Source organism: Chanodichthys erythropterus, chromosome 3 (assembly GCF_024489055.1).
Source record: "Chanodichthys erythropterus isolate Z2021 chromosome 3, ASM2448905v1, whole genome shotgun sequence".
NCBI classification, from domain to species: domain Eukaryota; kingdom Metazoa; phylum Chordata; class Actinopteri; order Cypriniformes; family Xenocyprididae; genus Chanodichthys; species Chanodichthys erythropterus.
The window spans coordinates 30,885,068-30,903,068 of record NC_090223.1 but is presented as its reverse complement, the minus strand read 5'-3'; the positions used below and the strand labels follow the sequence as shown (position 1 = coordinate 30,903,068).

The 18,001-nt window shown below is 37.2% G+C and overlaps 1 protein-coding gene across 2 annotated transcripts; it reads left to right on the top strand.

The window, feature by feature from the left end:
* The first annotated feature begins 1,749 nt into the window (after window positions 1-1,749).
* On the top strand, window positions 1,750-17,986 carry mvp (major vault protein). 2 transcript variants are annotated; one of them, XM_067381739.1, is made up of 17 exons: window positions 1,750-1,901; window positions 3,413-3,557; window positions 5,832-6,027; window positions 6,305-6,428; window positions 8,453-8,584; window positions 8,850-8,944; window positions 9,181-9,417; window positions 9,518-9,643; window positions 11,337-11,531; window positions 12,934-13,169; window positions 13,382-13,579; window positions 13,706-13,850; window positions 16,253-16,464; window positions 16,703-16,819; window positions 16,910-17,036; window positions 17,123-17,311; window positions 17,494-17,986. In XM_067381739.1, exons 2-17 carry the CDS (start codon window positions 3,421-3,423, stop codon window positions 17,617-17,619), a joined length of 2,592 nt encoding a protein of 863 aa, XP_067237840.1. In that variant the 5' UTR covers window positions 1,750-1,901; window positions 3,413-3,420; the 3' UTR covers window positions 17,620-17,986. The 2 variants fall into 2 exon arrangements, with proteins under 2 accessions (XP_067237840.1, XP_067237839.1); XM_067381738.1 differs by having other exon boundaries at window positions 11,334-11,531.
* Window positions 17,987-18,001: the final 15 nt, after the last annotated feature.

Genomic DNA, 18,001 nt, shown 5'->3' with positions numbered 1-18,001 from the left:
TTCATTTATTGTAGTATCTGTACTGTTTCAATTGATCTGTAAATGTTTGTGGTTTTGTAATGTTTACTCTTCTGCTGCAGATACATACTTAAGTGTTGCCAGAAAGAAAAACAAATAATCGCAGTCGACTGCATATGGAAAGTGAGCTAACAGACCCTTAAAGGGATATTTCACCCAAAAATTCTGTCATCATTTACACATCCTCAAGTTGCCTGTATGAATTTCTTTGTTCTGTTGAACACTAAGGAAGATATTTTGAAGAATGTGTTAAACTGAACAGTTCTGGGGCACCATTGACTTCCATAGTATTTTTTTTTCCTACTATGGAAGTCAATGGCGCCCCAAAGCGGCCTGGTTGCAAACTTTCTTCAAAATATTTTCCTTTGTGTTCAACAGAACAAAGACATTTAAACAGGTTTGGAACAACTGATTAAATAATTTTCATTTTTGAGTCAACTACCCCTTTAACCACTATATGACCAGAGCTGGGTAGTAACGGATTACATGTAATCTGGATTACGTAATCAGATTCCAAAAATCAAGTAGGCTACTTGTAATTAGAGTGAACTACATTTAAAATATAGATTAAATATAGATGAATATATATGGGTCAATGACGTGACGCAAATTATTTTGTGTCCATATGGTTTAATTCAATTTAAAAGGGTTAAATTTTCAAAATAAATTAGCAAATACATTCTCTTTTTGGAGGACCAAGTCTGTTTTAATTAATTTTCTCATTAATTTTTAATTCATTTATTGAGAATTTCACCTTTTTAAAACAAGATGAATTATTTGGTACAGTTTTTACGGTTACACCACATTGATGTTTTTGCAATCATCCCCCAAATATTCTCTCAAAATGAATTAAAATCAGACATTTTCGACTTTGTCCTCACAAAAGAGAACGTATACAAGTAATTTGCAAATGTAATTCGAAATTTTTAATTTTTTTTTAACATTTTACTAAACCATATTGACACAAAAAATAGTGTCACATCATTGACCCATAAATGAAATAAAAATATATATGAAATATAGATGAAATATTTGATGTAGCAGTGATATTGCTGTGAATTTCGTGTTTTTCAGTATTTGTTTTTGTAATGTTGCTGTTTTCTAAATGTACTTAATTTTAAGTAAATATGTTTTAAAATAATAAGATGTGATTTTGTTTTATTCAGTGTTACTATCAGCAAACACTAACAGGTACGTTAGTGTTAGTATTTTGAAGTACTAACTGTCCATACATTGCACTTTAAAAAGAATATGTCGAGGCTCTTGTTGTTGAAAATAATATATTTTTCTTTTTATCTGTCATAATAATACAAGATTATCCTACAATATAATGTGACATCAAATAAGGGTTAGTACAAAAGTAATCTAAATGTAATCCAAAAGTACTCAGATTACTTTAACAAAAATGTGTAATCTAATATTACTGATTACAAATTTTGTCATGAAGTTTGTAATCAGTAACTTATTACAGTTCATAAATTAATCTACAAAGTCTATCACAACATAAAACAGGAAGTTGTTTTCTCATAAAGTTTAAATGGCCCTGTAATAGTAAATAGTGTTGTAGTGTTTGTTGATCGCAGTATTACAAAGCGAATACCTAGCTGGATGAATAAAGATAAATTAAACTATAAAATACCTGCGGAAATGTGCTACATGTATTTACAGCCATAGACATCTAATATGTGTTAGATTAATGTGGATACAGCTACAGTAAGCCACGTGACGTTGACTCCTGCTCCGGGAAATCTTTCAGGATGACACACCTACCCACCAGTGCGAGTTATTATCACAAACCATTGCGCAGCACTCATACAGTGGACTGAAACTGACCAAGATCTCACCTCGGACTGGCAGTTTTGAGGACATATTCTTCTGAAACTGTAAGTCTCGTTTATTTAGCTGTATTTGGAAGACGAATCGCGATATCTTCGAGGATGCATTACTTTAGGACAGCTACAATCATCTTACTTGCTTAGTTGAGAATGAAGATCTAAAGGGTGGAGGACGATGCAAATTTCATGTAAAAGAACGCAGCACAGTCTGCATTCATAAGCAAAACATTGACCATGCCTTTTTTTAATTGCGGAAGACTGTCGTAGTCTGTTTGGACTTAAAATGAACATAAAATAAACTTGATATCTACATCAAAAAGACTAAACATTAGTTTGACGTCGGTAATTACATGCTTTTACTAATCTATCGTGGCACCAGAGCCTCAGACAATTCTTTCAGATGGATACTTGAGTTTTTAATAATATCAAGGGTTAATGTAATTCTTTAATTTCCGCGTTCAGCCTCAGTGTACCTGTTTCGTGATTGGTCCACCGTGAGCACATGGACTCCTTCAGACGTCACATGCGGGGAATTTAATTGATTGAAGACAACAAATGTATTTGTTTTATGGGTTGTTGCTGTGGTGAAATGGGACCTTGTTTGCGATAATGTACGTACAGCATCTAATAAACAAACAAATAATAATAATACAAGTACCAGGGATTTCCTACATGAAAGAAATTACCATGCTTTGTTTCTATACTAAATGCAGCCATACTTTATACTCCATAAATCATCTGCTTATGATGTTTTAATCGTTTCTAATGTTAATTTGGTCACTTTTGTCACATCACCTGACACCCACCCACTTTTAAAATGTCTGCTATGCCACACCCCTGCCCTGGGTGAGGGTCAGACAAAATATGTACTGTCTATAACTATATGCAGACTAAGTCACATCTAGCAGTTTTGCAATAGTAGGCCTATACATGTGCTTGCATTACATTTGTTAAAATTAACATCAGATTTTAAAATGTAAGAAATGAAACACTTCAGTATGACTGAACTAATGCCATTTCTCTGCTTCACTTTAATAATAAACTATTACTGAACATTATATGAAAATAATAAAAAATGACTGAAAGTATTGTGCAACATTCTTAGAGACTTGTGTAGTGATTGTGTGTGAGAAGAGCTTTGATTGACAAACTTCTGTTACAAACTAAAATCCATAATTTAGACTTGATGAAATCAAGGACTTATCAACATTTTTATCAGTTATAATCCCAGTTTAAGAAGACAACAAGCTAAGTGTTGTCATCTGACCCAGAGCAGCGTTATCATGAACTCGCCCTAAAGAGATAAGAAGCTGAGGTGTGTTCGCTCAAGAAAACAATGCTGACCTTTATATTATTGGGTTTTTCATGCACAATACAAACTTTTTGAATGTTTTTTTTTTTTTATATCGGAGGGCAGATGGAAGCTGTAAGCATAAACATTTAATCACATTGTGGGAGTAGTATCACTGTATTACACATGACCCTGAATTTTATTTTGTGTATTTTCTGGTTACTAATCTCTACATAGTTCCAAATTAAAATTGAGGGTGTGCTTCTAGGTACAAATATGGATGCTAATCAGATGCTCGGTGCCTCGATCATCAGGATCCCGCCTCACCACTACATCCATGTCTTGGATCAGAACACCAACATTGCACGGGTGGAGATCGGCCCTCTCACCTATATTCGCCAGGACAATGAGAGGTAACTGCTGGTTTACTACTGTATTGTGCAATAGGCCAGAAATACAGGTTATGGATAGAAATTAGCTTCTTAGATCTAATTTATTTTATCTATAATTTAATTGCTGGGGCATTAAATGTAGGGCATTTGCCTATTAGTAGAGTGTCCAATTTCAAACTGTGATGAGGGAGAGAGTTGCTGGGAGACAATGTGTGTAATCAAGCCTGTTTCTATTCCTTCATTGCCCAGTATCCAAACAACAGCTGATATGAACTATTTAGGGGTTCAAGCGTGTAGCACTGAAACCCTATTGTAATTGTTAAATTTCCCAAGGATCCGCATTCTCCCCTAAAAGTGCATGATGGGGGTGCTACAGCAGTCAAAAGTATGACATGGCTCATAACTCCTGAACTGTTAGGTCTAGGCTCAAGTGTCTTATATTGTTGGTATCCTTGGCTCTAGGTGGACAAGATGCATGATTTGCTAATAACTCGAAATCTGTGTATTTTTTTTTTTTTTTTTTTTGAAAAACCTATTTTTGCGAACTAGTTCTAGGTTTTTGACCCGATTGGAACCAAAACAGTGCAGAAATATTGTCGAGTCTGAATATAAATAATTATCGAAAAAAGTTTTTTTGATTCACGGTCGCTAAGAGGGGCCACTTTTACTAAAATGGCTATAACTCGAGAACGAAATGAGGTATTTGTACCAAATTTGGTACACGTGTGTAGGGGCTCATTCTTTGGTACAATAAAAAAAAAAATTGTGTCGATTGGACACTAGGTGGCACTATAACTTGAAAAAAAAAACATGAAAACAGGTGTAACCATGCAACCGTTGATCCGAGCGACTTGAAATTTGGTATGCAGTGTCTTGGTCCAAGGGGGCATGATAGTCTATGAGGACATTGATCTCAAAAAACATGGCCGCCATCGGCCAATGAAGTTTTAGCACCTATTAGACAAGGTTATTGGAGGCAGATCGGAATGAAACTCGGTGGGCATGTTCGACTCCTGGTCCTAGAGGTCTGTAAGAATTTTGAAAGAAATCGGCCACTAGTTGGCGCTAACAAGTTTTACACCTCACTAATCATGTGGTGTTTAACAAATCCACACAATATGCATATCATTGGATAGATCTCTTAATTCTGAACAACTTTCCCTCAAGAACCAATGCTGTCAATCAAATTGTTCATTAATTATTCACGAATATGTAAAAAACCTACTTTAAAACTACTAAACTAGTCCTAGGTTTTTCGCCCAATCGGAACCAAACCAGTGCAGGGCAATTCTCTGGACTCTCTAGATCAATAATTATATAAAAAAGTTGAACTTTACCCTTTGGGTCACTATAACAGGGTCATTTATTAAATGGGCATGGCAAAATATACTCAAAAGCCTATATATCCTAAACGAAAACTCATAATTTCACGAAATGAAGTGAGCACATGCATATGACTCTAAAGAAGCATGCCAACTTTTATGGAGATCGGACCATAGGTAGCACTATAACTGTTAAAAAGCTTTAAAAAACATATATTTTCAATGGTAAATTGCTTAAATTGTCTGTTCCTTCAGTGATTTAAGTGGGTACATGCTTGCTAAATAAAACTTAATATCCTTTAATGTATATGTGCTTAAAAGCCTTAAATGCTTGAAGCCCGATAAATGCTGCTTGCAGCTTTAATTATCAGTAGTGTTTGGATAGATGTTTTATGTTTTATTTTTTGCCTATCAGTTTCTCTTTTAGTCTTCTTTAGATTCTGAGACTGATGCAAAAGTTTGGGGTTGTAAGATTTGTTAATGTTTTTGAAACAAGTCTCTTCTGCTCACCAGAGGCGGCATGTATTTGATCAAAAATACAGTTAAAATAGTAGTACTGTAAAAAATTATGAAATATTAGTATTTAAAAAAAATGTAAAATGAAATTTGTTCCTGTGATGCAAAGCTGTATTTTCAGCATCGTTACTCCAGTCTTCAGTGTCACATGATCCTTCAGAAATCATTCTGATATGCCGATTTGATGAAGCATTTCTTCTTAATATCAGTGTTGAAAACAGTTGTTCTGCTGTGGAAACTGATAGATTTCATCAGGATTCTTTGATAATTAGAAAGCATTTACAGCATTTATTTGAAATAGAAATCTACAGCAACATTATGAATGTCTTTACTGTCACTTTTACAGTATTTATTTCTTATCTTACTGAGCCCAAACTTTTGAATGTATTGTATGTATGCTGGCATTATTGTGTTTTCTCTCCCATATCACTGAACTCATCCTCCCATTTTCTACCAGGGTTCTGTTTGCCCCTGTCCGCATGATCATGGTGCCGCCCAGGCACTATTGTGTTGTGCTCAACCCTGTCACTCGTGATGATGAAGGCCGAGTTCAGTTTGACGCATCAGGTCAAGCTAAGCTAAGGCATGCTGACCTGGAGATCCGCCTGACCCAGGATCCATTCCCTCTCTACCCTGGTGAAGAGGTTCAAAAGGTATGACGTTATTGTATGTTTGAGAAACATGTTGTTTTGCAACTTGTGGCTTGTAGTTGTTTCAACAGGTTGTGGTTTGGTTTCTGTCATGAGTCTCAAATCTATGTACCAAACCTACAAATTTCCCATTGGCTCACATTAAGTAGGTCAAAACAAGATCCATTTTGCAGCAGTTAATGCCATGTTCTCCCTTTAATAACATAATAAAATTATTACTTGCATATTTTTCTTATTACCATTATTAAATACTGGGTCTCTCTATTTTTAACTCTCGCAGGATGTGACACCGCTGCAGATTGTGTACCCGGACACAGCCCTGCGTCTGCAGGCCCTGCTGGACTTTGAAGAGGAGGGAGGAGAGAAGAGAGTAGCAGGAGACGAGTGGTTGTTTGAGGGACCAGGTACCACTGCAGCACAGCTCACATTAGCTTTAGCCAGTAGTGTCCTGTTCAAAGCAAATATCAGATGAAAATAATGAAGTTATACATTTATCAGGGGGAAATGACAGGCAGCAACGTTGTTCCTCATAGGGCAGTGTTACAGTATATAGAAGAATGTTCTTTGTTGTTTTGTTTCCCAAACATGGTAAGTGAAGACCAAATACATTTCAAGAGGGTTTTTCCCTCACTCAGTGTTTCTTTGCCTAGTATGATTATGTTTAAATGAAAATGTGAGGTTTAAAGGGTTAGTTCACCCAAAAATGAAAATTCTGTCATTATTTACTCACCCTCATGTCGTTACACACCCGTAAGACCTTCTTTCATCTTTAGAACACAAATTAAGATATTGTTGATAAAATCCGATGGCTCAGTGAGGCCTCTATTGGCAAGATAATTAACACTTAAAGATATATTTAAAACAGTTCATGTGACTACAGTGGTTCAACCTTAATGTTATGAAGTGACGAGAATACTTTTTGTGCACCAATAAAACAAAATAACGACTTTTCAACAATATCTAGAGATTGGCGATTTCAAAACACTGCTTCATGACGCTTCGAAGCTTTAAGAATCTTTTGTTTTGAATCAGTGGTTCAGAGTGCTTATCAAACTGCCAGTCATGTGATTTCAGAAAATGAGGCTTTGTTACGTCATAAGTGTTTTGAAATTTCAATGGTTCACGTGACTTTGGCAGTTTGATACACGCTCCAAACCATTGATTCGAAACACAAGATTCGTAAAGCTTCAAAGCTTCATGAAGCAGTGTTTTGAAATCGCCCATCACTAGATATTGTTGAATAAAGTCATTATTTTGTTTTTTTGGCACACAAAAAGTATTCTCGCCGCTTCATAACATTAAGGTTGAATCACTGTAGTCACATGAATTTTAAGTATGTCTTTAGTAGCTTTCTGGGCATCTGAAAAAGGAAATGAACTTGCTGGTGATGCAGGCCTCACTGAGCCATCGGATTTTATCAAAAATATCTTAATTTGTGTTCTGAAGATGAACGAAGGTCTTACGGGTGTGGAACGATAAGAGGGTGAGTAATTAATGACAGAATTTTCATTAATTAATGAGGTGGCCATTAAAAGGGAAGCGGGTTTATTCAGCATCAATTTTCAGATATTAAGATGATGATACACGGGGCTGTTGATACACTCAACTTTTTGAGTAATGTTGCCGGGAAATGTTGCTTGGGCACTTTTCCATTGAGAATGGGCAACAAATTTCAGTCTAAAGTATCCAGATAGAAATTTGTTGCCCATTCTCAATGGGAAAGTGCCCAAGCAACATTTCCCGGCAACACTGATCAAAAACCTTTAACTGACCATCACCTCATTTTGAGGCAGGTAGCTTCAGATGTTGATGAATTGATAGATTAAAATGAAAGTCAACATGAAATGCCCTTTGCAACACAATTTACCTACATAATATGACATTTCTGAGTGAAAATGAGAAAAAATGTAAAATGGGACTTGTTCATCAGGAATAGATTGGATTGTGAAAATTAGCTGTTATATACTAGAATGAAGCCAGTTTGTGAAGTTAGCTGAAAAAGAAAAGCTAATTAAAAGGCTAATCAAATACAAAAAGAGACATTTTTTGGAATAGCATTCACAGATAAATTGTGCACAATAAAACATAATTTTAGTCCACTGGCTTGCTCAAGAATTATGGAATAACTTTCTTTCCTAATATAAATAATCTACTTCTAATCTTATACCACAAAATGAATAATTTTCTATCACAGTAATGATACAAACCACAATAATGCTGCTTGTAAACAAAGTGTATTGTAAAAAAAAAAATTGACTTGTCTTAAATTCACTTGATTTCATGTTGACTTTGATTAGTAAAAAATTGTAAGTTGTGAAAAGGAGAGATGCAAGTTACTCACAGTATAGTGCATTGCATCCATGCATTATTGGTGACATAATATGATGTAAGATGTCTAACCTGCTGAGCATTTTTTTTCTTCTTGCAGGGACATACATTCCCAGGAAGGAGGTGGCAGTACTGGAAGTCATAAAGGCCACGGTGATCAGAGAGAATCAGGCCATTCGCCTCCGAGCACGCAAAGAGGGCCTGGACCGCAGCGGAGTCCAGAGAGTGACTGGTGCGTGAGACACACTTACAGACAGCCATACATAAAGGGGCTAGTTCACCCAAAAAATGTAAATGTCATACTCACCATCACCTTGATTCAAACCTGTATGACTTTCATTCTTCTGTGGAACATAAAAGAAGATATTTTGAAAAATGTCCATACATAGAAAGTCATTGAGGTCCAGTGTTTGTGCAGACATAGTTATCAGTTCATAATTTGCATGCATATTTGATACTATATTTGTGTATGTTTTTGATTGTGTGGTGTGTCTCAGGTGAGGAATGGCAGGTCAGTAAGGTGGGAGCTTATCTGCCTGGAGCTCACGAAGAGGTTGTGGATATTGTCAATGCTTTCATCCTCACGGACAAGGTACACTCTTCTGTCCCCTTCTATATCATCATGTTTTTCCACTCTTGTTTCTGCATTCACACTCAAGTCACCAGGTAATGAGGGATTGGGGGGTTAATCGGTCCAACAGTAAGGTTAACGTATAGCACCTAGTAATTAAGGACGAAAGCACTTCACTAATGAAGTCACAGCTTCAGAGCACACTTTTGCCGCAAACGTAATTATCAACGCCTGCTTGTCATGTTCTCCTTCTTTAGAAAGCTTTGCATGTGCGAGCTCTCCGGCCGTTCCGTGACGCCGGGGGCCGAGATCGTCGCACTGGAGAAGAGTGGCTGGTGACTGTGGCAGACAGAGAAGCTCACATACCCTCTGTTGCAGAGGAGGTTGTCGGGGTGGTTGATGTGACGACTCTGAACAGCAGGCAGTACTGTGTGATTCTGGACCCCGTGGGGGTCGATGGAAAACCTCAGCTTGGACAGAAGAGAGTGGTGAAGGTGAATGAACCATTCTTTGGCTTGCCACACAGGACAATTACAATATTTAATGTTGACGTGCACCGACTCTCTTGCTTTTCTTTCTCTCCTCGTCTCACAGGGTGAGCGTTCCTTCTTCCTCAGGCCAGGAGAGCATCTGGAGAACGGCATTCAGGATGTGTACGTGCTGTCTGAGGAGGAGGGGCTCGTGCTGCGTGCCGTCGAGGCCTTCATTGACACTGAGGGGGTACAGGACATCTTTAATCATCTATATTTAGTTACTAAAATTAAACACTTAATACATAATTAACTAGAAATTCAGAATATGAACAGCTGTTAGGGTAGTAGTATGTGCTGGTTGAAGGCATATAGTGTAACAGGTATTCTGAACACCTGTGAGAGGAAAGACAAGAGCTCTGATTCATTCAAATGGTATTTAAACAAGCAGAGAAACAGAATGAGTATAGGGTGAAAATGAAGGGTGGAGACCAGTTGTTAGAGATTTCGGAACAAAAGAAAACAAATGAGAGTGGGTGTATTGTGTTTGCCTAGTGTACACGGATATTACCTGTTTCGTAAGGTGCTGCCATTGCCCCTTGTTCCCAGTGGTTAATGTCCCTTTTAGCATTCATGAAATGTTTGTCTTCATGTTTACGTGATAAGGCGGCACCTACCAGACAAGATTGTGCTTTTTCACCCACTCGTTCTTCAGTTTGCAAACTGGGTTTGTGTTCAGAGTGCTTTTGAAACTCATAATCCACCTTGTCATAAATTGTGTTAACAAGAAGCACTTGATTCTGTGTGAATATACTGTGTGAACGCGAGTCCTCATTCAACATTTAACATCATTTAACATAAACTTCTGAAGCTCTTTAATGATAGACAGAGGGAGAAATCACTTCCTTCATTAAAGGGTTAGTTCACCCTAAAGTGAAATTTCTGTCATTAATTACTCACCCTCATGTTGTTCCACACCCCTAAAACCTTCGTTCATCTTCAGAACACAAATTAAGATATTTTTGTTGAAATCCGATGACTCCATGAGGCCTCCATAGGGAGCAATGACATTTCCTCTCTCAAGATCCATTAATGTACTAAAAACATATTTAAATCAGTACATGTGAGTACAGTGGTTCAATATTAATATTATACAGCGACAAGAATATTTTTGGTGCGCCAAAAAAAAAAAAACACTTGTATAGTGATGGCCAATTTTAAAACACTGCTTCAGGAAGCTTCGGAGCGTTATGAACCAGCGGTTCGGAGCACCAAAGTCACGTGATTTCAGCAGTTTGGCGGTTTGACACGCGATCTGAATCATGATTCGACCCCCTGATTCATTAGCAGAATTCAAAAGCAGTGTTTTGAAATCGTCCATCACTAAATAAGTTGGGGTTTTTTTAGTTTTTTTTGGCGCACCAAAAATATTCTTGACGCTTTATAATATTAATATTGAACCACTGTACTCACATGAAATGATTTAAATATGTTTTTAGTACCTTTATGGATCTTGAGAGAGAGGTCATTGCTGTCAATGGAGGCCTCACTGAGCCATCGGATTTTATCAAAAATATCTTAATTTGTGTTCTGAAGATTGACAAACGTCTTACATGTGTGGAACGGCATGAAGGTGATTAATAAATTACATAATTTTCATTTTTGGGTGAACTAACCCTTTAATTCATTACCTTCTTCCCCCTCCCTGTTATAAATGATTTAATTCCCATCCAATTTTTTTGTTGAATATGATTTCAATCTTTTGCATTCCCTTCATTTTTTCTTATATTCACCCTTGCTTATGCACACACACACACATACAGTCTGAACATGTGCCACTTGTGCTGCAGAGTCCGTCCCCACCCTACACTAATGTTTGCCATTGTTACTCCTCCCTCCTTCTTTCTTTCACCCCAACTCTCCACCCCTCACCATTTCAGCAGGTCGAGGCAGAAGAAGAAGAAGGGGAAAAACGCACCAAAAAGAGGGGAACACAGCGCCGCCCAGGTGACCGTTGGATGCTGCGTGGGCCAATCGAATATGTGCCACCTTCCACCGTGGAGGTGTTGATTAGACGAGACGCCATCCCCCTTGATGAGAATGAGGGAATCTATGTCCGGGATATCAAATCTGGAAAGGCAAGATATAAATAATCACATTTTATTTTCTTTACTTTACTTTTTCAGAATCTCATTTGAATTTTTAAACCCTTTTAAGAATTGTCTTGAGGATATTATGAATCTTTATAGGCCTGAGAGCAGTTAAAGGAATAGACATTCTGTTTATATTATCAGTGACAAAAATGTCAAATGTGATTTGTTTTAATATGTCATCAAATCTTGCATCTGACATTTTATTTGATTTAAAAGCTAAGCTACAGTGGAGGGGAAGATCTTTAGTGAATATTGACTTAAATTTCAGTCCATTCCTTAAAGCTGACATATGGCTTCAGAATATTATAATAATAAATATACTAATATAATATTATTATCAATACTTATTAAATGAATACATATTGAATAATTTTTTTTTATTAATTTTGGAGTTTGGTAGCACCAGTTTCTGTTCACTTTTATTACAAGGAAAAGACAAAGAAAAAACAACCTTTTGTGTTCAACAGAAGAAAAAAGTCATATGCTTTGTGAAAAAAATGAAGAAAAAAGAAAGTTCAACTATTGCTTAAATTCTTCTATTTCAGTTTAGTGCATTCTGGAAATTATTGTAAGATAATAAGGCAGGCTCGTGTTTATGATCGAACTTAATTTAATTAAAGGGTTAGTTCACCTAAAAATTAAAATAATGTAATTTATTACTCACCCTCATGTCGTTCCACACCTGTATAACCTTCGTTCATCTTCACAACACAAATTAAGATATTTTTGATGAAATCCGATGGCTCAGTGAGACAGCAAGATAATTTACACTTTCAATGCCCAGAAAGCTACTAGAGACATATTTAAAACAGTTCATGTGACTACAGTGGTTCAACCTTAATGTTAAGAAGCGACGAGAATACTTTTTGTGCACCAAAAAAACAAAATAATGACTTTATTCAACAATATCTAGTGATGGGTGATTTCAAAACACTGCTCTCATGAAGCTTTGAAGCTTTATGAATCTTTTGTTTCAAATCAGTGGTTCAGAGCGTGTATCAAACTGCCAAAGTCACGTGAACCATTGAAATTTCGAAACGTTTTAAAACACTTATGGCATAACGAAGCCTTGTTTACTGAAATCACATGACCTCTGCAGTTTGATACATGCTCCGAACCACTGATTTGAAACAAAAGATTCAATGCAGGCCTCAATGAGCCATTGGATTTTATCAAAAATATCTTAAATTGAAGATGAACAAAGGTCTTATAGGTGTGGAACGACATGAGGGTGAATAATTAAGGAGAGGATTTTCATTTTATGGTGAGCTAACCCTTTAATATTGACAGAACAAAACAAGCGCAAGGGTAAACGGTAAAACCATACAAACTTCAGCATAAAATTAAAGTGCTTCATATCTCAGCTGACTTTATGTCTGTTTTTTAGGTGCGTGCCGTGATTGGTCAGACCTACATGCTAACGCAGGATGAGGAATTGTGGGAGAAAGAGCTTCCAGCCAATGTAGAGTCTCTTCTGGCCCAATCCCGTGACCCGCTAGCTGACCGCTCTGAGAGAGGAAGGAACTTTGTGGATGCTGAGAGAGATAAAACCAGAGTGGTTTCTTATCGTATCCCACACAATGCAGCCGTGCAGGTGTACGACTACAGAGAGAAGAAGGCCAGGTAATATAATGTTGTTTGTTTGAGTGACAGTCATATGGTTATGAGACATTGTTCACACCTGCAACTTTACTTTCTGTAGAATTCTTCTTCTGAGTATTTTCATCTGTTCCAAAATCTGTAGACTTGTTTGTGTTATTTGCGGAGTTAGTTGTCACAGTTATAAGTTTATAAAACATTTAAATGAGATCTTTCACATTCTGTTTCTCTCACAGGGTGGTGTTTGGACCTGAAATGGTGATGCTGGGCCCTGATGAGCAGTTCACGGTTCTCTCCCTTTCTGGAGACAAACCCAAACGTCCTAATGTCATCAAAACCATTTGTCTCTTGCTTGGCCCAGACTTCTGTACTGACATCATCACCATAGAGACAGCAGACCATGCCCGCTTGCAGCTGCAACTCTCTTATAACTGGTATGTTGTGTGCGTGTGCTCTAAAGCCTCATACGAAATGTCTTGAGGAGTAAAAATGAAGTGCAAATAGACTATATCATTAAGCTGAACACAGCAGTGACGTCTCTTTCTTTCTCTCTGTATCAGGCACTTTGACATCAAACAGCCTGCTGATGCAGCCCAGGCTGCGGCTCTGTTCTCAGTGCCAGACTTTGTGGGCGACGCATGCAAGGCCATCGCTTCTAGAATCAGAGGAGCGGTTGCCTCAGTGCAGTTTGACGACTTCCACAAGGTATGTGACATACCTTTAGAGTATTATTGCTCTGATACTTTACTTTACTACAGGTTTAGTGTCTGGACTTTTAGCCATAATTGTGTTGCAATGTGTGATTATGTGTAAACCTGTATGTTGCTTTGAAAACCCACAGACAAAACCCTCAAAATTTTAGATCTTTTACATAGCTAGCAGCTGCAATCGTAGTTGTGAGTTACTTAAAATGTTACATGTTGTGTTTTTGTTGTTTTGTCCCCTTCCAATGTACGCCTCTAAAAAGCAGAAAGTCAAGAACACATAAAAAAATCAGTATACAATGCTAATAGTTGACTTTAATTCACAAACAAAAAAGAAAATTCAAATCACAATATGCTTAAAAATGATCAAAACATGGTTAAAAGACAGTGGATTTAAAATCATTGATAATTCTAAAACTAGATTACTCACAAGAAGTGTGATTTCATTACTAATTGGTTGATTGTGTGAAAAAAATAAATGTCGATAAGGTTTAATCAGTTTTGTAACATGTAGTTGCCATATATTGGTAATGATTAAATTCTTCTAGGGTGTTTTCAAACCATGAGGGCAGTTTTGCTCTTTTACTTGTATGCCAGGTACATTTCCATGCCTGTGTTGCCATCATTCATGTTTTTGTTAATAAAGATCACATTAGCCTTTGTATACTCATCCCAAGACAGAGAATTGACAAGTAGAACCATGGCTTATATATTCATTGTAAGGTCTTATTTCAGTAAATACTTTAGTAGTTAATGCACATGTATTCAGAGCTAATAAGGCTACTAAATTTGCATGTCAGATTGCACATTTACTTTTAATGAATATAAACAAAATGGGATTATATAGCCCAGGAAATTATTTCCTCAATCTATGATTTTTATTTATTAAATGTTTTGCTTATCTCTGCAACAGAGAAAAAAAATACAGTTATAAACAATTAAAGGAATTTTTCATAATCAAGAACTGAAGTGATAAATCTCTATCAAGTTTGCACATCAATACAGGAATTAGGTAATATTAGGCTATTGCTTCTCACACAGTTCCTTGAACTTTACCAATTTTGTTGTGGAATGGTAGTGGAGAACAATTTTTAGGTCTTTCATTGATATACAATCAGATTAAGCATTGCCACTCATGAGATGCGTCCCAATTAGTGCATACTTAGGCTCTATTCTATGACATGTTTAAGTATACATTTTTAAGTATAAATAGTGGGAGAAGTGTGTTCACACTGAAAATTCCATTGAAAAGTGCACTTTAAATACCTGGATGATGCACTAAATTAACAGAAAAAAAAAACTCAATGACAAAATACCCTTATAAAATTCACTCACTACATGGATGAGTACATAGTGCATACAGATTATACGTGCATAGTGTATAGTGCGTCATTTGGGACGCAACTAAAGATTTGTAGGTTTTCTTTAGTTTTCATTTCAGTGATAGTGTGCATTGGGCAGAAACTCCTTTGCTAGTTTTTACAGTTTCTAGCAAAGAGGAGTTGTTTTTTTAATCTAAAATCTCAGTGTATTGTGAGGCATTGCTATTTTCATCAATCTTCAACAGATTTCCAGAGTTCCTGCTGCTGAAAAGTCCCTTCATAAAAATCAAACTGTATTTTACTGTAGAGATTGTTACCCAAGTGCAGTGTTAGCTTTGTACAACACATACAATTTACTGTTGAGTTAAAAAGTCTCAGTCTTGTCAGAGTATGATACTTTTTGCTATCCCTTTGTGGATCTCACTAAATACTCTTTCACAATGCGACAGTGAATTACTATTAAATTTACTTAATGCTTTTATAATTGAGAAACATTGTGAATGTGTTACTTTTTTAAACTAATCAATGTTATTTCAAATGACACATCAGAAGAAACAAAAGAATCAGCAATAAATTGTGGAAAGGCTTGTTCTCCCACAAACAGCCATGTTTCAGCCACACTGCATGTTTCAGATTCTGAAAATGTAACCAAAAAATTCCACAAACAGGATTCATACAATCAATTGGACAGTAAAATTTCATGAAGAAATGTTTGTGCAATCAGAAGGAAATTCACAGTATTGGAGATGGGTATAATACTGCTGACAAAGTACATTTTAAAAAATATATATTAAAAGGGTAATCCAAAATACTAATATCGAATAAACAGGTGTTGTAGAAGCAAAATGTAGCAGTCAAATCAAACCAAATCACCCTTCCAGCTGCAGAAACTTGGAGACAAAATCCAAATGAAAGCCAGATCAGAGAATATCAATGAATATTAAGAACTGTCATTCTTGAAACATTAATTGATGACAGTGATGGTGCAAAAACATCAGGCTCAATTGTTCAAATCCTGAAACATGCCGGAGTCTTATTTGTTCTTGTCTACTTTGATCATAAGAATCTATTTCTCTTTCAGAACTCCATCAGGATCATCTGTTCATCAGTCTTTGGTTTTGATGAGAAGCTTGCGGTGCGGTCCAGTCTGCGTTTTAATCAGAATGGCTTAGTTATCAGCAGCGTGGACATTCAGTCTGTGGAGCCGGTGGACCAGCGCACCCGCGACGCCTTGCAAAAGAGCGTGCAGCTGGCCATTGAGATCACCACCAATTCACAAGAGGCTACCGCACGGTACAAACCAAACACTTCATCTCTCTCTCTCACCGTCACTGGGGGACGATATGATGGAGATAGTAGAAACGTGGCTTTAACTTGATGGGTTTCTTTTCATCTAATTCTCAATCTCTTTCTTTATTTCAATTTACATAATGCTTTCAGTGTTTCGCTTTGAAGACTCAAGCTTCTGTTATTCTTCCAGCTTTCCCTATTTGTCTTTCATGCCCATTTATACTCATTTTCCTTCTATCAGACATGAAGCAGAGCGTCTGGAGCAGGAGGCTCGGGGTCGCCTGGAGAGGCAGAAGATCACAGACCAGGCAGAAGCAGAGAAGGCGAGGAAGGAGCTGCTGGAGCTGGAGGCCCAGAGGTGAGTTCACAGCAAGGCCCAGGGCTATGCTAAAGCTTGTGTGCACATTTAACATTTTCACGGACAATAATCAATGTGTGTGCATCCCAGCGCTGCAGTGGAGAGTACAGGAGCAGCGAAGGCCGAGGCACAGTCTAAAGCTGAGGCGGCTCGTATACAGGGAGAGGCAGCGGTTGAAGAGGCCAAGCTCAAAGCAGAAGCTCAGAAAATCGAAGCGGTATGTCACGCAACATATTCTAGTTTTCATCTTTATCTATTCTTACCCTGTTGGATATTGACTGTTTCCTCTCCTCTGTGTGTCAGGACTCTGAGCTGGCCCGTCTGTGTAAGGCACGTGAGCAGGAGCTGAACTACAAGAAGGAGATTGACCGACTGGAGGTGGAGAAGCAGCAGAAGCTGGCAGAGATTGAGAGTCAGCGCTTCAAGCAGTTGATGGAGAACCTGGGCACCGATACCCTGAAGGAAATGGCCCGAGCCGGGCCCGAACTACAGGTAAGTGAACTCAAGAACATTCGATTGCAAATTAACATCTTTCTATGGAGGCTTTGCATCACAGATGTTTTCATAATCCCATTTTGAATAGATGTGGGGTGTGAACAGATTCTACTGTTTTACTATTTTGTCAGTAGGTTACAGCTATTTATTTCACATGTACCATTTTTTTTTCCTTCCAGGTGAAGCTCCTGCAGTCTTTGGGTCTGAAGTCTACTCTTATTACAGATGGCTCCTCTCCTATTAATCTCTTTACTACTGCCAATGGCCTCCTGGGGGCTCTGCAGGGCAAAGACAAAGATGAATGAATAAAAATTAGGGGAGACAGAGGTTAAGAGGCCTTATACCACATATGCATAAATAAGACTTTGATGTTATACTTCATATTTTAGGACTATTAATAGCTAATACGTTAAAATCCTGAAAGTGCAGCTTTAGCAGTACCCTGGTTGTCCTGTTTTTCATGTAAACTAATGCTCAAAACATTGTAATCGTTTTTTGTTGTTGTTTACAAAGACTTAGGCTATGCTTTCGTGCCTTTATACTATTCAGTTAATCCCAAAGAACTTCTGGAAAGTGTTGTTTTTTACTCTGCTCTGCTTTTTCCAGCAATAAAACACTTTTTAATTGTCTAATAATGCCTTCTCAAATATCAAATAAAATATTTTGCATTTACATTCACTGTCTTCC

Excerpts from the sequence above, each read along its gene's own strand:
- mvp (XM_067381738.1), top strand. The coding sequence starts at position 3,421 with ATGGATGCTAATCAGATGCTCGGTGCCTCGATCATCAGGATCCCGCCT. Across the intron at positions 13,170-13,381 it reads TACAGAGAGAAGAAGGCCAG|GGTGGTGTTTGGACCTGAAA; the intron begins GTAATATAATGT and ends TTTCTCTCACAG. Across the intron at positions 17,312-17,493 it reads GAGCCGGGCCCGAACTACAG|GTGAAGCTCCTGCAGTCTTT; the intron begins GTAAGTGAACTC and ends TTTTCCTTCCAG.